Genomic DNA, 24607 nt, shown 5'->3' with positions numbered 1-24607 from the left:
TTCCAATCTCAGATATTCTACTGTAGCCACGGAAAACAGACACTTGGTCAGCCTGCTTCCATCATGATTTTCAAACTTGAACTTGAATGTGCTGCCCGAGAGGGAGTCTTAACCCAATGTGAGTGGAAGGTCCCCAGATACCCTACCCCCCAAATGACCAGAGGAGCATTGTCACCAGGTGCTCATCTCTGACTGATCACTGCTTTCTTTAGCTCTGTAATTCTGCTCCCCACAGGAAATAGACTCAGTTAGGTCAGGACATCAATTGTCATATTGCCTGCTCTGTACCCAGAGCCAGGCTCATGGTGGCACACACAGAAGTTTATGGAACGATTTATGCTCCTGTCTTTCATGGAGTCTGCAGCAAGTGGGTCAAGCAGCCAGCAGCACAGGTGGCAGGCTGAGGTCACACCCAAGTAGGTCGAAGACCTACTTTGTAGTAGTGTGTAGTGGGAGGGCCCTATGGTGTGTGATCTCTCAGGTCAGACCCATGGGGACATCTGGCTCCCTATGGAGAAGCTGAAGGATTCTGGGGTACAGCTTGAAGTGCATCCAGCGCTCTATTCTTGGTCTTACAGATAGGAAGGCTGGGCTAGCCAGCGCTTCATCGCCCAGGGTCCCAGCCTCCTGCTCCACCCTGCCGGTGAACCCAACCTACTTCTCTCAGGGATGCCCATCCCTCCAGGCTCTTACGTCCCACCCTTTAGAACTGCACGAGGGAACCTTGCCTTTTGGACTTGACCTTGCCACAGCCGCTGCACTCAGCTACTTTAGCCTCACTGCCCGTGCCAGTCCTGCCTCTGTTCCAACCCATTCCCCACCTGCCATTCTCCCAACTCCACCCCCTTCAGGACCAGGTGTGCTCCCAGAATGCCAAGTGCTCAGCACCCCAACACTGAGCATGGGGCCTGGCAGCTGTAGTCAGTCCTGCTGATGGAGAAAAATTATGAGGAGGTGGCGTGGTCAGGGACCCTTGCAGGTCTGAGCATACTGAAGACGGGACACTGGGAGAGGGAGGCTGGGAATGTCACATTACCAGAAGGGAAGGGAAGAGAAGGGAGGGGAGGGAAGGGGAGGGGAGGGAGGGGAGGGGAGGGAGGGAGAGGGGAGGGGAGGGGAGGGGAAGGTGAAGGGAACGGAACGGAACGGAACACATCTCCCCTTGTGATCAGAGTCCAGCCTGAGCAATGCCTCACTCTCCAGAACAGCCTGATGGACACACGCTCCATCAGTACCAGGGCTTGTGACAGACCTTCTGGCCAATACACTTGGACAGGTGACAGAAAGGAATGGAGAGGAGTGTGGAGAATTCAGAGAAGAAGAACACCAGTTGCCACCTTACAGACTTGACAGCCTATACTGGGCCCTGCAGAGGGCACGCATGATGACAGGGCTGGCTGATGGCTAGGGTGGGGCAGATGTCATCTGACTAGCAAGATAGGGGAAGGAGACACTACAGGCCACAGTTCCGTGAGTGGTTGTTTCAGCATAAGCCGTACCTCCCCCAAACCACATGTCCTGTGCTCTCCCCTCCTGTGCCCACCTATGCTATCAGAACCAGAAAATGCAAGTCCCTATCTCACCATTTGGAAAGACTGGGAGGTGGGCCTTACCATTGTCCAGGTGGTTAGCCTTAATGATCTTCTCCGAGTAGTCAGAAATACTGGAACATTCGATCTAGAAAGCACACAAAACAAAAGAGACAGAGGTTTACAAAGCACAGCTGACTGCTAAATTCTGGACCTTCAAAGCCCCCAAAGGCCCATGTACTGAAGGCTGGGGAAAGTCCCAGCACATGGCACAATGCAAAGGGGCCAAGTTAGATGGAGTTCGGTCTTTGGAGACAAGTCTCTGAGAGGGACACATGAGGGAAGCGGCTTTGCTTTCCCCAAAGCACCCACCATGAGTAGCTGTTACACTGCAGGCCTGGAGCAACACGACCAACAGACATGCGCCAAGACCCCTGAATATCAGTCAAAATAAACTGCTCTACGTTTGGAGTTGGTTACCTCAGGCATTTTGTCACATAATGGCAATCCGGCACAACACCCAGAACCAATTGGATAGATGGAAAATTGAGCTTCAGAGAGGTGCATAGTCTTAGCCACGGCCACACAATAAATTTGTGGTAGTTAGAAAGCTAAGATCTGGCCCTCTCATTGGGTGGCTAGCGTCATTTTACTAAATCGACCACTTTGTGTGTCTGTGCTGGAGCTGAAAGAGTAGCTGACTGATCTCACCATCCTGCAGGAGGGGAACGGAGGAGGGCAGAACAGACTAAGCTCTTGAGGAGGGGTGGAAGGCAGAGCTAGGCCAGAGTTACCAGGAGTGTCCCTCTACATCCCGTCACTAAGTGCTGCCAGGTGAAGTGGGCACATTCTCTAACAGTTGCTCCTGTTTCAGGCTTCCCCTTTGACCCCTGTCCACTCCACTGGGGAGGGAGGGAGGTTGGGGAGGGGGACAATGGACGCTGTGGTTAAGGAGCTAATGGGAAGGAAGCTGGCTAAACCTGGCAGGAATAGAGCCACTTATGATAGGCAGACTATGCCAAGTTACCACGGAGAGGCGCCAAGCAGTATCCCTGGCAGCAGCTTAGCTGTATCTCCCGGTGACTCAGGAGTCAGAGACAGTGCACTGCTGTTTCCTGCTCAGCCTGACCATGGCTGGCACTAACCTGGGCCTCTGTCCTCAAAGGGACAGTGTAGGATCACCAGATGGCCACAAGGCCACTGAGATCCACGGCATCAGGGTTCCATGCTGATGAGGTTTGATAGAAAGAAGCCTGAAACAAGGAGGGGTCATAGCAGTGATGGTGATGGTGCTGCTCTTGATAGTGACGGTGGAGATGATGGTGATGGTGGTGATGGTGATGATGGTGATGATGGTGATGATAGTGCTGATGGTGATGGTGATGGTGGTGATGATGGTGATGATGGTGATGGTGGAGATGATGGTGATGATGGTGATGGTGATGATGATGGTGATGATGGTGATGGTGATGATGGTGATGGTGATGATGATGGTGATGGTGGTGATGGTGATGGTGGTGATGGTGATGATGGTGATGGTGATGATAGTGGTGATGATGGTGGTGATGATGGTGGTGATGGTGATGATGGTGATGGTGGTGATGATGGTGATGGTGGTGATGGTGGTGATGATGATGATGGTGGTGATGGTGGTGGTGGTGGTGGTGGTGATGGTGGTGATGGTGATGGTGATGGTGGTGATGGTGATGGTGGTGATGATGGTGTGATGGTGATGATGGTGATGGTGGTGATGATGGTGATGATGGTGATGGTGATGGTGGTGATGGTGGTGATGGTGGTGATGGTGATGGTGGTGATGATGGTGGTGATGGTGGTGATGGTGGTGATGGTGATGATGGTGATGGTGATGGTGATGGTGGTGATGGTGATGATGGTGATGATGGTGGTGGTGGTGATTGTTAGGATAAAGCAAAAGGGAACCCTCGTGGATTCCAGGCAGGCAAGGGTGATCAAAGCAGGGGACAAACATGCCAGGCAGATAGAACTTCAGTGTGTTTTATTAAAAAGGCAAAGGTGTAAGGAAAGAGAAAAGAGGTAAAGAGACACAGAGACAGAAAGAGGACAGAAGAGAAGGGGGAGACAGGAAAAGTCCCGTCTGCCCCAGGGGAGCAGTGGGAAAAAGATCGTTAAGTGGGCAGGGGTCTTTATTGTAAAGGGGTCCTTTGCACAATCCTGGGCTGCCCAGGGTACTGCCTGAGGGCACTCTTCCAGGCGACAGGGGCAGGCCAGCACAATGCCTGAGTCCTTACAATGATAGGGATGGTGGTACAAAGATGACTATGTTGATGTTGGTGATGATTGTGACAGTAGTGATGATGCTAGGAATATACGGTGACTGATTGTCTCTGTTCCTCTAGCAAGAGAGATGGACCGGGGCTGGGAAGGTGGCTTTTCTGTACAGCAGTTGTCTAACATACTCAAGGCTCTGGGTTCCAGCCCCAGCACAGTACAAAAATAGAAAAAGAGATGGTGAACCAAGGTGGGCCTTCGTAGGGAGGCCCAGAGAAAGCCAGAGGCAAAGACCACTCTGCAGAAGCCAACACAGGGAGGGTGACATGCTTACCCCAAACACCTTCTTGGCCCCTGCTTTGGCAGCAAACATGGAGAGGATCCCTGTGCCACTCCCAACATCCAGTACCACTTTGTCTTTGAACACATGCTTATTATGGTACATGGAGTTCCGGTACGTGAGTGTCCTCACCTCATCCTTCAGCATTTCCTGCAGGGGAAGGAAAAGAAAACTGAAGTCAGGGGACTCAGGGTATCTGGGAGAGCATTTGGGTCACTGGAGCACATCTGGACCACAGGCAGCTGAATCATCCCAATGTAGTACATGCAGGTCACATGACCCATTCCAAACTAAGTCAGCCCTAAAGGTCTCCTTAAAAGACAGCTGAGAGTTATAAGAAAAGAAGGCTTTGTCCAAACTTGATCCAGTTTGCCTAAAACCAAAAGGAAAGAGCAGAACAGCACAGCACAAGATATCCAAGAAGGGATCATTAAGCCGTTGGCCTCCCTAAGCTTACATCAACTCTGTCACCACCTTTCACATCTTAGAAACTTAGTGTCTTTTGTGGTTTTACTTGTAGCAATTTTAGTTCCCAGGGATCCACAACACTGTGGTTTTAATTCTAAGTAATGCATGACTCCTGATAGATCACCTTTTCAGGGTGCTCTCTCTGTCTCTCTCTCTGTCTCTCTCTGTCTCTGTCTCTGTCTCTGTCTCTCTCTGTCTCTCTCTCTGTCTCTCTCTCTGTCTCTCTCTCTCTCTCTCTGTCTCTCTCTCTCTCTCTCTCTCTCTCTCTCTCTCTCTCTCTCTCTCTCTCCCGGCCCTCTCTCTTCCTCCCACCATCCCTCCCCTTTTGAGCCACATATAGCAAACATTATGTTGAATGGGGAGACTGAAAACTTTTCCTCTAAGACTGGAGAATAAGACAAGTATCAGAATGATACTTAAGTTCTTAACTAAGGCGATAAGAAGAAAGAGAAAATAAGAGGGGGCAGAGAAAGGAAGAATTCAGCTGACTCCCATTTGCAGAAGCCACAATCCTGTTACTGAAAGACACTACAGACTCCGAAAAACTTATCTCCGACCAACACTTTCAGAGAATAAAATCAACGTTCGAAAAATCTGTGGCTTTTCTAGACACCAATAATAAATACGAAATGCAGAAAAATTCACAATAGACTTAAAAAATTAAATATGTAGGAATGAATCTGACACCAGAAATGAAGTAAAAGGCATCTGCAATGAGAACTAAAGCACTGGGAAGAAACCCAGGAAAAACCAGGAAACGGAAATATTCTCATGGGATAACTACTGTGAAAATGACCACAAATTTAATACAAGCCCCATTACAATCCCAATGACCTTCAAAGAACCAGAAAAACTAAACCTGAAGTCCTTGTGGCAGCACAAAAGATTAGAATGCAAAGTAATCGTGAATGAAAAGGGCCATGATGAAGAGATCACATGCCTGATCTCAAGTTACACCACAGAGGAACGGTGACAAAACAGCATGGCGCCAGTATAAAAGCCAACACGGAGCCCAAAGGAATAGAACAGAGAACCCAGAAACCCATGAAGCTCAATGAAGTGAAGAAAGGTATATGTTGGAGAAAAGATAGGTTTTTCAGTAAATAGTGCTGGGAAATCTGGATAATCACATGGAGATGAATGTAACTAGATCCCTATCTCTCACCCTGTAGGAAATGCAACTTAAAATGTTCAAAGATCTTAACGTGCAAGACCGGAAACCTGGAAAAGGGACCCTTAATGATATAGACACAGGCAAGGACCTTCTGAACAGGGCTTCAGAAGCTCAGGAAGAGTAATACAAATTGACAAATGGGATTGAGTGGAATTAAAAGTGGAATTCTCCCAGCCAAGGAAGCAGTAGAGTGAAAGGAAATTTTTGCCAGCTATTCATCTGTCAGGAAATTAATATTCAGAATCTATAAATAGCTACAAAAACTAAGAGAACAAATAATCCAATCAATAAATGGTCAAATGAGCTGAACAGATACTTCTCAAAGAAGAAAGACAAAATGTTCAATGAATTCAAGGCCAAAAAAGAAAAACAAAACAAATAAAAATTACCAAGAAAACCATCACCATTCTTAGTCATCAGAGAAATGCAAATTAAAATTATGTTCAGATTCTTTCACTCCAGTCAAAATAGCTGTTGTCAAGGGGAAAAAATGGTGCTGGTGAAGAAGGAAAGAGGCCATTGGTGGGAATGTAAAGCAGTGTTGCCACCGTAGCCATCAGTAGGGAGCGTCCTCCTCCAAACACCATAGCCATCAGTAGGGAGCGTCCTCCAAACACTACAAGTAAAACTGCCATACACCCCCCCACACACTCCTGAGCATGCACCTGCACAATGGGGCCATACCCATGCACAAATAAGAAGAAAGCACTCCCCATGAGTGAAACTGGAAGGAACCAGAGATCATCGTGCTAAGTGCAATAAGCCAGAATCAGAAGGGCATAAATATTTTCTTACATCTGCAGGATCTAGTTCTTTATAAAGATGTAGAAGGAAAAGGGAGTGGTTTGGGAAGGTCAAGGGGACACCAAAATGGGTAATTGGGGTAAATAAGATTTAAGTGAACAGTTTTCTCTGTGAAACTGTCACAGTGAAATCAGTTGTTTTTACACAGTTAATGGGCACTACTAAACTCAAAACTGGGCTCTGATGGTTTCCTCCATCGTTTGATTTCTTTCTGGTTGACCTGCCCCCATCTGTATCACTGCCTTTCTTTGGCTTGAGTTTTATGTGTTCTGATTTCTCTAGTTTTGTAAGTTGGAAGCTTTTGCTCTTGGGTTTAGGTGTTTGTGTTTTTACTTTTGCCCCTAGTAGAAACATTTAAAAAGCTAGACATTTCCTTCTAAGTCAGTGGTTCTCACCCTCCCTAGTGCTGTGACCTTTTAATACAGTTCCTCAGGTTTTGGTGACCCCAAAACATAAAATTATTTCATTGCTACTTCATAACTGTAATTTTGCTATGGTTATGAAATGTAATGTAAATAACTGACATGCAGGATATCTGATATTTGACCCCCAAATAGGTCATGACACACAGGTTGAGAACCATTGTAAATACTATTTAAACTGCATCCCACAAATTTCTGCATCCCACAAATTTTGTTGTATTGGTCTCTTTGCAGTCATGTTGTCTGGAGTGCTTTCTGATTTCATTCATGTTTTCTTCTCTGGTAAATGGATTATAAAAAAAAAGTAGTTTAATTTCCGACCATTTACAGATTTTCTGAATAAATTACTTTAGGATTTTAATTTTGATTGTTCCAGTGCTTGGTTGACTGTAGGGTCTCAAGCTGGTTATATTCCTACCCATACACTGGCTTTTGCTAGTCCCTTTCCTCCTCACCCTTTATCATTAGGCAAGATCTCACCAGCTTGTGTAGGTTGACCTGGGACTCACTGTAGCCCAGGTTGGCCTTGAACTTTTAATCCTCCTGCCTGAGCCTCATGAGAAGCCATGATGTTAGGTGAAAGCTTCCAGGCCTGGCTCTAACTCACTTAATGAGCACCCTGAGTGGTTTCAGACCTCCACAGCTGACTCACATTTGTTAAGCAACAGTGCTGTTTGGATCCTGAGGGTCTCCAAAGCCTCTGTGGTGAAGGTTGGTCCTTAGCCTGTGGTACGAGGGAAGGCAGTGGAACCTTTAATAGGTGGAACCTAGTATAACGAATTTGGGTCATCAAGGGTGTCCCTGGAAGGGATAATTTGGGACTTCCATCCCTTCCTAGTTTGTCTCTTCTAGGCCACTCTGAGGCCAGCAGCTAGCCCATCACGCTCTCCCCACTATGAATACTGCCCCCTCCGGGGCCCAAATTCTTTGGCCACTCACTAATCTGTGATTAGAACCTCTAAATTTGAGCTCAGATAGAACTTTCCTTCTCCAAGTTGATTGTCTCCAGCATTTTGTCCCAGTATCAGAAAGCTAACGAACCCTGCACAGGATCTAACTCAGTGACTACCGCCACAGGGCTTGAAAAGCTTGCATCTCTGCAGTTTGGGATGCAATACTCCCTAGGTGACAGATTAGGCCAGATTGTTTGTGGACTGCAAAGTACCCATATCCACACTTGTTTTTAAGTATATTTGTGTTCCCCGTTACCAAAGAGAGAAGACTACAACTAGCCATTTGTCCTTGTGTCTATTTAGACTTGCTGGTCTCCGTCCATGCTTCAGAACTCTGTGCACAGGTACTGTGGTAATGTACCCTCTCGACCAGGCTGTACAGCATCTCCTAGAATTCTTTCTTTTATGTTTCTAGTTATAGTAGATCAAAGAGATGATTCTCTTGAGACACGGAAAGCCAAAAGGAATGGAGAACCGCTCTGAAGGCCAGATTCTACTTCCTTTGCTGCCCCAGGGCTAGTGGCTTCAATGTTAATAAGGTGTGTGTCTGGGGAAGGAGGTGCTTGGACTGAGCTCCTGTCTGGCTTTTACTCTGAGGATGAGTGAAGCCTCTCTCTTCAGGAGATCCCTAGGTCCCAGTGCCACAAGTGTACAAGGCCCTATCCCCAGAACATGGGGCATGCTAGACAAGCTTGATAAATCAGAAGACAGTAATATAGAGCACATGACCATTGAACACAGCCGAGGGAGCCTCCTCCACTGCACCCACACACATCTCCACTGTTGCTAAGCTCCCTGGCCCAGCCCATCATCGAGTGTCTGGTGCCTCAGCTTCCTGGTCTGTGAAATAATGCCATAATAGCACCTACTTCTAGGGCTGATGTGATGATTAAGCAAATACAGAAAGTTTCACGTAAGTGCCGGCGCTAGGCTAACAAGGGAAAGCCAGATTCCCCAGCAATGTACACAGCAGAACTTGTAGAAGGTACTCAGCCTACAAGTGCTGGCCAGCTGTCAAACCACACTGGCAGGGACCCTCTTCCAGGCTGATGTCCCAGGCCCACCTCTGACCGGCAGACAGATGTTGAGATTCAGGCTGGTGCTTGGGGACCTGGACATCTCCCTCTCTTTTGAAGGTGGGTTCCCCTGGAAGGTCATGGTCACCTTTTCCTGACCCTGCCCTCTTGAGTTGTCTGTAAGCGAAGCGTGAATGGAAAGAACAGAAGGCCCTGAATCATCTTTTGCTTAGCCCTCCTCCTCCCACCCATGTTGTCTTCGTTTATAGAACAACCACGCTCTGTCCATACACCCACACTGTGACTCACCCACGCTCTCTGGCCACCATTGTTTCAGTAACCTATTGATGGCCAGGGACCAAGGCACAGCCAGCTTGCCCCCTCTGGGGATCTGAGGTCCTGCCTAGAACACCCAGGCAGAGCATCCTTGTGAGCTCTCTAGTGATGAGGGGATCCCTGCTGCTAGATCACAAGAGGTAGGAAAAAGTCTTTGTACAGCGTGGGGGGTAGGGGGGACTGAGAGCTCTCCTCGCCTTCACCTTCTGCCTTCACAGCGGTCGCCTAGGATGCAAGCGAAGCAAGTGAGTCCACTCAACCTGAAAGATGATTTCTGTGGGGGTCAGGGAGCAGGCAGGAAGGAAACATTTTTTAAAGGTGTGTGACAGGGCAATTAGGAATGCAATCCACGTGCACAAATGGGAAGGTTGAATTTCTAGCTGTCTTCACTCATCTTATGCAAAACAACAGCTAGGATGAGGGCTAGGAGGACTGTTAAGGCCCCGGATCACCTGTGAACACAATAGCAGGCATAACAGAAGGTTACTCTGAGAAGCAAATGAGCCAATAATCCAGAATGCTTGGAACAACACCCAGTACACAATAAGCATTTCACAACTAAAAACCGCTGACTACCGATATTAAAAACCTCCCTGGCAGCAGCCTGGCAATTTGGATGGAAGCAGACCTTCCGGCATCATCTCATCGCCAGGGAGCCACATGAGCTGGTTTGAAAGACATCCTCACAGCCAGGGAGCTGCATCCAGTGACCACTCCCTCTTTCCCCAGGACTCTCTTCCCTTTGCTTAGGGATGGTGGGGATGTCATCCTCACAGGGTTCTTATTAGGATCAAGTGATAATGACAGAGACCACTCGAGTAGAGATGTGTCCATTACTTGGCAAGTGGCGGCCAATGCCAGCTGCTTTGGGGGCAGTTTGGGACAGTGTTGGGAATTATATAATGAGGTGTGGCATGGGGCTTGATTCTGCACCCACAATAGCCATGACGTTTGCTTCTGTTTAGGGGCTGATGCAAGGCTTCTCTGTTGAGAACTTGCGAAGATGGAATCAGAGTGTCAGAGGGGGCCTGTCTATATGATCTCACCCTCCGCTCTTCCTCGGGAGATGCTCCTTGGACAAATTAATAGGGATCATGACCCCCAAAAGGCAACAGCGGCCTCAGTGCATTGGCCAGGATGTCTGGGGCTAGTGGTTAGAGATACACAGGGCTGAAAGGTAAAAACATAAGCTCAAAGCACCCTTGGGTGGCCCCACCCCCAATTTGTTGCCATTCATTTGTTTTGAATAGCAGTTCACTTTGTAATTCAGTCTGACCAGGAACCCACTACGTAGCCCAGGCTCGTCTCAAATCCTCAACAGTCCTCTGACCTCCCCTCAGGCTCTCAAATGTGGGGATACACAAACACCCACTTCTACCTGCTCCAGGCCCTGCCTTGGCCATCCATTACTGTCCCAAAGGGAACCACAGGATGGAGAGAGAGTCAGGGTTCAGGGCACCAGAGGGATTCACTTTGGTGTGGTAGAGAATTAGACATAGGTGCTTTGTCACCTCTGAAAACAAGAAAGAAATGACAGGGCCACACATGTCCAACTAGTCCCCAAGATGGGTATGTTACCTCGTGAATCCCAAAGTGAGCATACGAGTCAAAATAGTAATCCCTTGATGTCATCTCTTCAGGATTCAGCAGCTTGGACATCTTGCCCCGTCCTGGGCAGCTGGGCTGTGTGGACACATGGTGGACGCATTGCACAGGCTTGGCTGGGACGACAGGCTGAGGAGGCTGAGGGGGGGCACTGCTCACCTAAAGGAAGAGAAGGGACCCAAGTTAGTCCTGCCTTAGAGATTTCCGATCGTCTCCTCAGCACTAATTGGCAAAGGCTTCTTGACCATATGATTGACAGCAGACTACTGATGCACCAAATAGACCCCAATCGACCTCAGTTCCAGATCTTACAAACTGGGTGATCTAAACTGCTACAAGCCTCGGTTTTCCTATCTGTTAAATGTGGAAACAATATCTTCCTTTAGTGGGACCAGGAAGAAACACTCAACAAAGGAAAGGATGTGTGGGGAAGGTGGGAAGCAAAGAGTTTGCTCTTGAGCAGCCATGGTTTTGATAGGGTTTATCCATGAAGGGCTCACATCCTTAAGGTTTACTCTGTATCATGGTGAGGCAGAGATGGGGCAATCTTTAAGGGGTAGAGTGGCTGTGTCATTGGGAACATGCTCATGAGAGTAATTAACCTCATAGTCTCATGGGGATTTGATTAGTTCTCAAGAGAGGATCTTTATGAAGAGCAAGATTCTCCTCTCTCTCTCTCTCTCCTCTCTCTCTCTCTCTCTCTCTCTCTCTCTCTCTCTCTCTCTCTCTCTCTCTGTCATTTTCCAGCTATCATGAGGCTCACAGGGCAGAAGATAACACCATGGTGTCTTAAAACTTCAGAACTATAAGCTAAAGAATTTTTTTCTTTATAAATTTCCCAGGCTTGGGTATTTCGTTACAGTAGTGGAGAGATGACCACTACATTAGTTATACAGTGTCAGGCAAAGTTATTAGCCACTGCACTTCGTGCCTTACTTAGTTCCCCACTTCTAAAATGAAAATCAGATATCTGTACTTGTAAGATTGCACTGAAAGTTAGACAAATTAGTATTTTTTGAGGTACCTAGAAAGAGGATTGACATGCAGTAAGTGTTCACAAAGGCAAATCAAATATCACAGACAAGGCTGGGCCTAGGAAATGAAGCCCATGCATGTGTTTCTCCCACCGACCATGCAACACCGAGCTATAGTCAGACTTGCTGCCCTCAAACATGGGTCTCCTGGGCTCTACTGTGTCAGGGCTGTTGTCTCAGCCCCTAGGCTCTGACTCCCATCTTCCCTCAAACTTCAACACTGCAAGTCCTCATATTGGCTGGCCTCTTCCCTGAGCAGTGCCTACTACTGCTTCTCTGGCTCTCCATCCTGCTAGCCCAGCTCTATGCTCCCATTGCATCTACTTGACTTTCATCCCTCAAGCTAAGGGGAAGGGTGTGGAGGTCAGAGGTCACCTAGATGAATCATAGCAATGCCAGAGGAACGCCTGTCACTACAATGTGTACACCCAGATTCCAGGCACAGAAAAGGCATCAAAGGATGACACACATCTTTAAAAATACCAAGATCAAGAGCCAAGTGGGTTTCTCCAACGGCTGGTGTTCTTCAGCTGGAAATCAGGGCTCCAGGATTCCATCCTGACTCCTGGCTGTGTGACCTTGGAATTTTGTATACCACCACTACATCTCTGTTCCCTCCTCAATAAATACAGGGCCTGATGAAACCTTCCAGGGAGCTGCTGACATAGCTCAGTGCATAAAAGGCTATCAGGGAATCATGGGTCCAGTCCCCAGCACCTGTGTAAAAACCCAGGCATAATCCTAGCACTGGGGAGGTAGAGAGAGGAGGATCCTGGGCTCACTGGCCAGACAATGTAGCCTAATGGGTGAATCGCAGCACCCAGTGAGAAACTCTGCCCCAACAAAACAAGGTAGATGGCTCCTGAAGAATGATACAAGGTTGACCTCTGGGCTCCAAATGTATATGCACACATATATAGTACATAAAATGCACACACACACACACACACACACACACACACACACACACACACACACACACACACACATTCCTTGTCCTGTCTTAATTTGCCCCCTTATGAGCTGGGTCAACTCAGACTTACTCAAGGGAAAGGTAGCCCCAGGGACAGAGCAGATGGAGAGATACAAGTGATGCCATCCCTTCATCCTACCTAAGGCGTAGCCCCAAGACCACTCTGTGTCTGAGACTAGACGGGAATGAGCTGCATGGAGTAAGAGGTGATGCCCTGTTCTCGTGGTGCATCCAGGCTGCCGCCTCTAGGAAACTGCAGACTTCCCAGTTTAACAACACAGGCCTTTGGGTCGAGGAGAGGCCAGGCTGGCTGGCAAGTGGGGCTGCCTCATCATAATGCTGCAGGTGTACCCACCCTCTGCTTGGGATGTTGGTCACGGTCTCCGGGAAGCTAAAAATAGACTGTGTCAATTGCACACTCCCGTGCAGGCTGCAGAGTCACCTCCAGAGCTGAAGACGGCTGTGCACACAGTTGACCCCAGTATTGACTCCATTTAAATACATTAATGAGAGAAAAACTCTTAACTGGTGCAGGCACTTGTGTGTCAAGGTCATGGGGCTCCCAGCACCCTTCAGCTGTCATTCAACTCTCAGCCCAAGGACTTGTTTCCCTGTCTTTTTATCCTCAACAGTCAACTTCTGAAGTAAGTTCCATGTGTCATACTTTGCATGACATGACTTGACCAAGGACAAGAGAAGGGCATTGAATAAATAGCCACAAGTCATGGGGACAAAGGAATAATCATGGCTGATGCTTTGTCCCAAAGGCCACCCATCAGCCCAGTTCAGCCTTCTGCAAAGTAGACTTGGATACTGCTCCTGGACTACAAGCACGCTCTTCTCACAGTGGCCTTGAATTCACAAGCATTAAGCTACACGAGAGTTGCTTTGAATTCTAGAGATAGCTACTGAACACCCGCTGCTGCGAGGCACTGTGTAGAAGAAACAGTCCTGGGGGGAGGAGTCCCTCAGAGACTCTGCTTTCTAGACTCAGAGACCTTTAGCAACCCCACCAGAAGCTGCAATAAAGCACAGTCTACAAAAGAGGTTCAAACACAAAGAGCTGAATTGCCTTCAACTGGGAGTCAAGAAATCCTAGCCGAGTTGGCCGTGCCATGAGCAGGGAGCGTTGTCAATGGGTTTTGAAAAGTACAGGAGACAGGAGGGAATTCTAAGAGGAAGGGGTGGTTTGAGCAGAAAGGATAGGGGGTGGGAAGGTGGTGAACTTGATGGAGGAGAGCATGCTGAGAGAAGGTCATGAGCAGGCTAAGAGGCTGGAATGAAATACAGCAGGCAATAGAGAGGTGTGCCCTGTGTTCGCAGGGCCCTGGGTTTGAACACTGATTTTGGAAATTGGATGTGAGTGTAGAGTACGGGAAGGAGCAATGAAGTGAGGGGTGTCCGTGGAGGAATTTAAGAGACCATTTCCAAAGTCCAGGCAGGAAATAATGAGCATCTGAGCCCCTGGGGTGCTGGAGGGACTGCCTGCCAGCACAGCACAGAAACAGAACCTATAGCGATTGGCACCTGGCAGAAGATGGGGGAAGAGGGAGAAGCTGGATGCGACGAGATGCTGTCTACATTTCAAGCCTGGATGGGTAGGAAAATAGTGGTGACATTAACAGAAATAAGCAAGTCAGCGGGAAGAGCAGACTGGGGAGTGAGAAATAAAGAATCTTAATTTGGATATGTGGAGTTTGCAACGCCATCGAGCCACCTAAGAAAAGATGTCGAGCGAGCGAGCGAGCGGCTACGGAGGCAGTTCCAGTCAATAAACACCTTCAACAAGACTCAACGGCACACCCTAACATACGTGTCGAGGAGAGGTTAATGTGTGCTCATGGAGCCAGCGCTGACAAACCGGTAGCTTCACACCCCAGCTTAATGGGAATGAAGAAGTCTCTCATCTGGTCATGTGCAAATAAAGACCAGCGGCAAATTAACGCACAGCATAAACGTTTGGCTCCACTGAAGATCAGATAAATTTAAAATAGAACAAAACCTCTTCTCATCTCTCAAAATGATCAGTCTCTATGCCTGCAAGATTAGAAGGGTCCGGGGAAGGGAGTGGTGGGAAGGAGGAGAGGGGGAAGTACTTTTGCACATGTCTTTCGGAAATGGAATTAAGTCAAGACTTTTTAGAAAGCAGTTGGTAAAAATTCATTAAGCGCATTAAAAAGCACAACTCCCTTAACCCACAATTGCTTTCTTTAAATTTAACACCAGGAGCAAGCCATTTATCGTCCTAAGCATGTAGCTCTCTGAATTTCATGATGGCCAAAAGCCAGAGTCAACTTAGATGCTTCACAAAACAAAATTGATTACAATGTGCGGGGAGCACCTTGCCATAGACTGCTATGCAGCCCTTAAAAATGCAGGAAACGTGTTTAAGAACAGAAACAGGTGAGCACAACAAACTGTTGGTTGAGGGGACACACAGGAGAATAGACTGTGCGGTTGCGTCTTAATTAAAACCTGTTCATGCTTGTGCATGAGCAGAGGAGACTCAGGGAAGGCACCAGAATTGGCAGCGATTGTCACTGGATATTGGGTCATGAATAATTAATTCTTTCTGGTGCCACTTTTGCAGATAGCAAAAGCTAATATTGAAAAAGAGTATGAAGTGCAACTCCTGACCCCTGGAGGGAAACTGAGGCTGGGACTCTGTCTTGAGAGCCATTGGAAGGATGGGGTGAAGGAAGGGCTTACATAGGAGAGACCACGGTGGAAGAATGCAGGATGTGGCTAGGATAAAAGCCACAGTCACCATCCTTTGAGCAACTGAATAGGCTTGGGGGACCTAGGGGGTTGACATAGGAACAGGGACTCATGGAGTGGGAAGATGTGTCTTCAGACTGCCCTTCATCTGGGGACATGTGATCCAGGCATTGACTTCAAGGAGAGGACTGTAAGGCAAGGCCTTCCTTCCTGCAGCCTGGCCAGGGCCTTCACTGATAATGACAATGAGCTCAGAGGGGAGTCTAGAGTCATCCCCCAAAACTTAAGGAACTGCTATATGTCCAGTTGTCACCAATATTGACCCTGTTTAAATTCAGTTACAGGGAAGACCATTCCTAGCTGTTGAAGCATCATGCGTGGTCAAGATCCTCTGTCAGGGGCTTCCTGAGTCTCTTCCCAACATCCAAGTATATGTCATGTATCACCAGTGCACTCAGGAGACTCATGGGACGCATGGGACGAAGAGGTGACATTAGCCCTGACTCTGAAGACTGCCACTCTCCCTGTTGACCTGCATTCTGCCTGTGGCTCAGTAGGTATTCCCTCTCCTGGGAGGCTGAGGGTAAGCAGGTATTATGGGGTGTCACTTTGCCTTCCACAGCTACTTGATGAGCTACAGGGCACACTGTACATGTGCTAGGAAAGAAGCCTGAGACAGAGGGGTCCATGGTGGAATGAAGACAACCACTCTGGGAAGATGGTTCAGCCACAAATAAAGGCTCACTCTGGGAATTTGGCCAGGTAGTTGGCTCAGCTTCATGGCCACATGGCTCTGGAAACACTCGAGGAACTCAGGCCATAGGTCCTGGTAGTCACTTCTGTAAGGTCGGAAGGCCTGACCCTCCCTAGGAAGGAGGCTCAAAGAGGTTGCAGGGATGTCTTCCAAATATTCAGTAGAATACATGCATGCCTGAGAAGTCAGGAGGAGGCTTTGAGGGTACACTGGGTGTGAAGCCCAACTAGCCCCCAACTTCAGCACCTTCCTCCCCCATCTCTGTGGCCATTAAGCTCCTGTGTGCCTCCACACCCAAATCTCTTCTTCCCATGGATAGCCTTCCGACACAGTATTCCAGTATGGATGGAACTCTGTTCACCCCCCAGTTCTAACCCTGTCTGCTTGGGATGGCTGTCCTACTCATGGAAAGTGCCTCTGCACAGTGGCCCTCATCTGGCCCTATCCCTGGGGCCCAGGGGCATGCAAAAGGCCCTGCAAACCAAATTTATCTCAGCCTCCTCCAAGATGCTTGGGGTGCTATTTCCTGTGAATCTCTCCACACAGCTTATGATCCCAATGTGCTGAAAATCATGCCCATTGTCTGCCAAGGTCCAGAAGAAGAAGGTTTCTGGAGAAGAGGCTCTGAAGTGGTCCTTCAAGGAAGGATAGGGCTTCCCTGGTTGGGATGGGATAGGGACATTTCAACCCAACCCTGTCTCCACCTAGACAGGGAGGGAGATAGTAGGTGATTTGGGGATGATGGTGAGTTCTGACTGAAGGCCCACTCTGCTAAGGATGTTGCAAACATTGCTCAGTGAAGGTGTAACAACTTGACAAGACGCTAAAATAGACAAACCAAAAGAGAAAAGTAAAGCTCTCAAGCTCTAGAGTTACTGGTGAGGGTCCTGAGCTAGCAAGTCACAGAGCCAGGGAGTAAACTAGTATCTGCAACAAGGCCAGAACCTATGCTATCAGCACTGACGCCATAGCAAGCTTGGTTCGGCCCAGCCAAGCCTAATACAGCTGCTGCCTTAGCCGAGACAGACTAGCTCAGAAGAGAGCCCAGCACCCAGGGCAGAAACAGGGTCAAAGGCAGTGACCAGCTCAGGGACGTGCTTTAGGGGAGCCAGGTAGCCACTTGCCCACGGTCTCTAGATGTAGAGAATCCACGGCAGATTTCAGGTTATAGATGGAGAAACTGAGGCCTACATGAGGGCAGGGACATTTTTAGAATGACCTGGAACTGGAGCTATAGGAGGCAGGAAAGGCACAGAGACAAGGACAAAGAACAGCACAGCACAGGAAGAGGAAGGAGTGTAGGCTACAGCACAGGGAACTGCCAGTCTTTTCTGCATCCAGCAGTCAAAGGCGACCTGAGCCCTTTGGGCTCTAAATGCCTCCTCCTGGCACCAGACCAGGCTTTTAAGACAATCCCTGAAGACCGAGGCCCACTGCAGGAGCCGGCTCCTACTCTTTGCTCCAAATGCCAAGAGAGCTTCGAACATCACATTCCTGTATAGCCTGGTTGCCACCGAAAGGAGGTAGACTGTGGAAGACATGACTTTGCAGGAGAGTGGGGTGCCCTGGCCTCATTACTGTCTTCTCTCCAAGTTGCCTTTGTCTCACCCTCCTTGTCCATCCTCTCACCTGGTCCTGTCACTAGAATCACTCCCAGACTCCCTTCCACCATTCCATACACTTCCAAGGCTGTGATCTCAGCATGAACAGTTAGCTATGACAGCAATGTCTGTCATCATTGTGTGGGTACCAGAGGGAGAACATTCTCACAGTGGGCTTCTGGACCACTCCAACTTCCTAAGATCACACGGGGAACAGGGAGCTTCTAAGTCTGTGCTCGGCCACAGGTGGCCAGAGTGCACCCTCTCTGCATCCATGTTTCCTGACATCTGGGCTACAGGATGAATCCCTGCATCCCAGAAGAGAAGGCTTGCGGACTGTGAGTCTGGATGGAGGCCGTGTTTCAGCAGGTGGGTCTCACTCACTGCCAGGACCAGGCCTGTGGCTGTGGTGGTAATGTCCAGGTTACTGCCATCTCCTCTCACTTGGTCACTGGCTCCCTGAGTTGCTCAAGGTCATTCTCCGGCTGCCTCCCCTGTGCTCCCACTAAATGGGCTGCCTAGTCACAGCCACACCCAGATGCTCTTCCTGAATCCTCAAGGGAGGATCATGGCCCTCCCCTGCTGCCTGCCACCCCTCTTCACATGCTGTTTTATGACCAGAGAGTCAAACACCCTCTAAGCTACCTTTCCAGAAGCCACACCCAGTCACACCACTTGCCACTCTCAGGTCATTGCCCTAAACAAGGTAATATCGGGGAAAACAGGAGGCAAAGGGCAGTGGTACTCAGAGTATGGGTTCTGTACCACCAGCATCAGCCTTCACAGCATCAGATACCACTGCCCCAGAATCTACAATAGGACCCAGTGGTCTATGCTCAGAATGTCCCCAGGGAATACTAATGTACCATCCAGTTTGAGAACTACTGGTCCCTCTGGGCATTTCCCCACCCAGCATGTCATGGAACAGCAACTCTCATGGGGGAAAAAAAATCCATGGTCAAGTATAAGCTGAGTTCTTTGTGATGTTGTTAAGGCTTTGAGTTAAAAAAAAAATGAACTGTCATTTTCTGAGAAAGAGCCTAGGATGTCCATTGGCCCTGAATTCCTGTCTGGGTTGCTCTTTCCCAAGAGGCTGTGATTTAGATTAACTTCTAGATACCAGTCCTGTGGACCCTCACAGGTAGGTCTGAGGCCCTGATGCCCTGAAGCAAAAACTCATGGAGTGAGCCATACAATCATCAAGCTCGCTAAGCTCCCAGGGGATGATGCTCATGAACGCGGGCACTGACCATGTAGAGTATGGCTTCCTGCCTTCCTCAGGCCCTCTGAGCACCTGAGAGCTTACATGGCCCACAACACGGAAACTGGACACTACCTGGGTGCTACTGACATTGGCAAGGCCAGAGCAGTCACAGACCCTGGGAGAGACAGCTGAAGGTTCTAGAGTGCACCTTAGCTCTGCAGAAGGTGATTGGATATTGGGTGGATCCATCATGTTTGGGCCGTGTGGCCTGGACTGACCCCTGACTGACTCAGCCACTACTAGAACCTGGTGGAGTAACTGTAAAGCAGTCATGGCGCAGCCCACTGCGTCCCAATGCACCCTGTCAGCCCCTGGCTGTCTCTTTGTGGCACAGCAGCAATGCCTGCCTCAAATCAAAACTGCACTGCTCCCACACAGCACTCCCTCTGTCTCCTGGATCAGTAACCACTAGGAAAGCATCGCCTGCATTTGGTGGGCCTGACCTATTTTTTAAATAAACTGGGGCTGTTTTCCATTCTTAGTCACTTTTCTCCCAAGCCTCCACATATTAAATTCTCTCCTGATATCCTCAGATATTTGGGCTGCAAACGATGTCAGGTTAATTGGATGCTTGGCTCCTGGCTCTTCCTCTTCAATGGGCTTATGAAGCAGACTTCCCCGGGCTAGCAGCTAGCATCCCCTCCTCCTCCTTCCTTTCCCTTCCCTAGGGCAAGAAGATCTCTCTCTCTCTCTCTCTCTCTCTCTCTCTCTCTCTCTCTCTCTCTCTCTCTCTCTCTCGCTACCCCTCTGCTGCTGTGGGCAGATGCACACTAACAGTCTCCTCTTACCCTTCTCCTTCTCTCTTCACCTCCAGACTTCAGTCACATCATCCCTGTGGGGTCTGTGCTGGGCCTCTGACTTTGGTCCCCTCAGGCTGAGGACCAAGTCCTGTCTGTGTCTTCTCTCTTTTTGCACAGACATGCACACGCACCTGTGGATTCTGCTCTTGAACATCCCCTGGCTTTCATGTCACACCACCAAAGCTGTTTCTTGCTCCTACCCTCCCTTCTTGGTGATTACAATGTATTCTGCCTCTTCCCTGGGGACACTAGAGTGACTAAAAGACTCTGGATGTGCCAGCAGTCAGAGGAAATTCTCAAGTGTGACATGGGTACCATGAGATGGCCAGTTCTAGCCACCTGATCCCGTGCCATGGTGCTAGGTTTGGATGTTCACTGGGCCCTTCAGCAGCACTAGGGGCAATGTCTCGGGTTGTCCTTTGTGTGCTATTGTGACAACTGATTCACACACACACACACACACACACACACACACCCTACACTGTCTGCTCTCCAGGCGTTCACTACACTTCCCGTCCCACCATTCTCTAAACTTCCTGAGCTCTGGGGGACCGATCTCTGCAGGACGGGGCTCCCACCTTTCTCCTACTCCTGGGGACCTGAGTTTTGGCTGCTTCCATTCTGAAACCCCAAGGCACCTGCTGGTCTAAAGCTAGTAGTTCTGACTGTACCCCTTCAGACTGTACAGAAGAATTATTCCACAGCACAAACATATTTCATGTCTCTGGTTCCCTCGCCACAATGGACACAATGGCATATTGATGGCAACCGCCCTTACACCTCACCTCTCACCTTCATCAGTGAGACTTCCACCCCATCCCTTCTGCTTCTGAGATCCGTGAGCTCTGCCTGGTCCAAGGAGAGTGGAGGAGGCTCCCCCTCTCTCCTGAAACCAGACAACAGACACTTCTGTGAGAAGGTGGCAAGGTGGTTAGAAGAAAGACAAAAATGAACATCACCAAAAAAGAAGCTGGTGATGTTCTCAGTCCCCTTGGAGGGTCCACAGCCTTCAGGTGTCACTACCAGAAGTGCCTAATCTCAGGGAAGTTACAGGAGGGAAAAATATCTCCAGCCTTGTAGACTACAAGTGGCTTCAAGTGCAGACTTAAGTGCACCTGTCAGGCATTTTCCTAGCCATCTTTTCACAGTCCAGTAGCACAGGCACAGAATCACTGCAGGCTCATCCCAGGAGCTGGCTCTTTACACCCCTCAGGCCCTATTTGGGCCTTACACTGATTTGGGCATTACACCGATAGCTTGGATTTCCTTTTCTTTGGATTTGGGATTTTGTTTTGATTTTTGGTTTATAGTTTGAGAACAAGATCTGACTATGCAGCCCTGACTGGCCTGGAACTTCTTATGTAGATAAAGCTACCCTTAAACTCACAGAGAACTGCCTCCTGAGTGCTGGGATTAAAGGTATACCATGATGCCTGGTCAGTTAATCCTTACCACCTTTTAGTATACGTGTGTGTGTGTGTGTGTGTGTGTGTGTGTGTGTGTGTGTGTGTGTGTTCACGTCAGGAGGGGAGTGTGATTACTATGGTGCACCTGTAGAGTTCTCAGAGGACAACTTGTGGGAGCTGGTTCTCTCCTTCCACTATGTGGGTCCTCGGGATTAAACTCAGGTCATAAGACTTGGCATCAATTTCAGAATCATCTTGCTGGCCCTCCGTGATTTCTTAAAAAGAACTAAAGGTCATATGATAATACAGAAATAAGTCTCAAGTGGCTGGCCCAGATCACAGTCACATAAACTTAGGCTGTCACCTGGTTTCCATGGATTCCTTCAGACATTCCTTCCTTATCATAACAAGCTTATTGACCCCAAATAAGTATATTCCCACCTGGAATCTTAGCAGAAGCAACTTAGTCCTTTCATCAAAGAATCTGTTTTACAATACTGGCACAATCCAGAGAGGAATAAAGTCTGTTGTCAGGTAAGAGCCAATGTGAAGTAAAATTTTTAAAGCATCCCCAGGCAATTCCAATAACAATTTTAAAAGCCAAATGAAACATAAGAAACAAAAGGTTTAAACAGAGTGTGGCAGTGCACACCTTTGATGCCAGCACTCAGGAGGCAGAGGTACCCAGTCTGATTTATACAAAGTTCCAGACTGGCCAGGGATGCAGAGTGAGCCCCTGTCTCAAAAAGAGAAATAACCATTCTCATGACACTGAACACCAGACAATGGATAAGATGACAACTGAGAGATGGATTGTCCCAGCCTGTGGCCCAGAGGAAGTATCCAGGCACAACACAGAGAGTCCACACCAGGCAGAGCTGATGGACCTCTGTTGCTGAGAGAGATGGAGGTGGGGACCTCGTGTCAGCAAGGCACAAGTTGCCCAGGCAAAGTCCTGAGGGGGAGTGGTCTTCAGGGCATGTGCAGTTCTGCTGAGTGTTCCCAAGTATTCTGCCAAGGCTGACCACACAAAGAGTGTGAATAAACCACAAAAAAAAAAGACAAGAGAAGAAGCCCCCTGCCCCCTGAGGGACAGGGTGCCTGATCTGCAGTGCTCACAGGACCTAGAAAGCTTCTTGTCCCTCCTAGCCAATTTGGAAAGCTCATAATTCATGAATATTCAGAATGTTTCACTGCTAACCCCCCAGTACAAGATACCTAAAAATATCCAGTACCCAACAACAACAGCAAAAGATCATAGTGTTTGGCATCCATTGAAAATAATCAGACTTTCAAAAAGCAGAAAAACACTGTGCAAAATTGTCTACAGTTAAGGGCAAAACCTGACACACATGGTACAGTATTACCTGAAGGCACACTATAATAAGTTTACAGTACACACTGCTGTCCTGTTCGGCTTTTTTTGATCAACTTAATACAAACTAGAGCCATCTGGGAAGAGGGGATCACAACTGAGAAAACTCCACTATAAAATCCAACTGTAGGTTAGCCAAAGGGACATTTTCTTAATTAGTGGTGCTGTGGGAGGACCCAGTTCATCATGGGTTATGCCAGCTCTGGGCATATGGTCTTGTATTGTATAAAAAAGAGGATGAGCAAGCCATAAGGAGCAAGCTAGCAAGCAGCACCCCTCCATAGCTGTAGTGGCATCTTGCTTTGCCACTGAACTTGCAGTGGTGGCCACACCCTATGGGTGTGGCTTCAGGTGTGCAGACATGACCCCTTAGAAGGCAGAGGAGGCGCTGGCTTGCTCTTGGGTTGCAGTGAGAGCATCAAAAGGTCAAAGACTTCGTCTTCTGGAGCAGAAAGACCACTGTGGTCATTTACTATTATTTGTGTAAGTGCTTCCCTAACAAAGCCACAGAGAAACCCAGTCTCGAAAAACCAAAAAATAATGAAATAAATATCTATTTGTCATTTATCTTGAGTCTGGTGGACTCATTTAAATACCGCCTTCCTAAAGCCTCTCGTTCAGGTTCCTGCCTTGGATTCCTGCCCTTGAACATTCTTCAATGACTATGATATGGAAGTGTAAAGCTAAGATCAGCTCTTTTCTCTCCAAGTTGCTTTTGATTGTGATATTTTATCATAGCAATAGAAACCTAACTAAGACAAAAATGGTACCAGGTCATTACAGACTTGACCATCAACTTTTTGGGAAGACTGAACTTTGAACTTTAAAGCCATTTAGTGCTCAGAGCTCAGCAGGCTGTTCTGTGTGAATCTGGAAGATAAAGTTGAGAGCAATGAAGATAACAGAGGCAAGGCTTGTGGAGTTCCAGAGGGAAGCTTGGCAATTCTCCAAAGAGTCTTCTGGGACTGTTGACATGATTTCTTTAAATATTTTTTTAGACTTACTTATTTTATACATGTATTTTGCCTTCATGTATATCTATGTGCCACATGCATGCCTGGTGCCCTTGGAGGTCAGGCTCCTACAGCTGATACCCAGTAACTGTTACTGCTGATCATGAGCTACAGTGAAGGTGCTAGGAAATGAACCTAGGTCCTCTGCAAGAGCAACAAGTGCTCTTAACCATTCTACACCTCTACACCTCTCATTCATGAGACTTATATTTTGAATTAAGAATTTGTGATTCTGGTCAGCTGGGACTAAAGACTCAGCAGTGATTAACAAGAGGCCAGCACCACTGAATTGAAAGTTTTGCTTTACTGGTAACAATTGGTGCTGGTCAGCTGGACAGAGCTGAGAAGTTGAGAAGAGACCAGTGACATTAAGGTGAAACCTGAGAGTACTTCCTCAGATTTAGCACACAGAATCTGTGGGCTACATGGAGGGGACCAGGGCTGCATTTCATGGAGGTAGTTGAACTTGGTCATATGTAAGAGTCTCTCAAGTAGTAATGTCTTGAAGGCATGAAAGGTTCATGGAGAGCAGCTGAGTCTTGGCACTGCAAGAGGCCATTGGTGACAAGGCGGCCATGATATCAATCCAAGGTTCAGGTTGAAGGGGTCACGAAGAGAGATTGTAGCAGGGTTGGAATCCTCAAAAACAACCCAGTAGAGGCTACTGGCAAAGGAGCAGCCCAGTTGCAATGGAGAACCCAGCATGTTGAAAATGTCAGTACCATGGGACAACCACCAATGATAGCAACAAGTATGGCATGGAGCTGTCCTG

General features: G+C 48.2%; 1 protein-coding gene across 1 annotated transcript in view; it reads right to left on the bottom strand.

Annotated features, from left to right (window-relative positions):
• The window catches only part of Prmt8 (protein arginine methyltransferase 8), an 84111-nt gene that overhangs the window by 37575 nt on the left and 21929 nt on the right, over positions 1–24607 (bottom strand). The window contains exons 2-4 of the mRNA XM_027428358.2: positions 10871–11056; positions 4114–4269; positions 1614–1677 (exon numbers count right to left, since the gene is read on the bottom strand). Coding sequence (XP_027284159.1) covers positions 1614–1677; positions 4114–4269; positions 10871–11056 — 406 coding nt within the window. The remainder of the gene's footprint in view (positions 1–1613; positions 1678–4113; positions 4270–10870; positions 11057–24607) is intronic.

The sequence above is a fragment of the Cricetulus griseus genome, chromosome 8, assembly GCF_003668045.3.
Source record: "Cricetulus griseus strain 17A/GY chromosome 8, alternate assembly CriGri-PICRH-1.0, whole genome shotgun sequence".
In the NCBI taxonomy this organism is placed as follows: Eukaryota; Metazoa; Chordata; class Mammalia; order Rodentia; family Cricetidae; genus Cricetulus; species Cricetulus griseus.
This window is presented reverse-complemented; position numbering and strand designations above follow the sequence as displayed.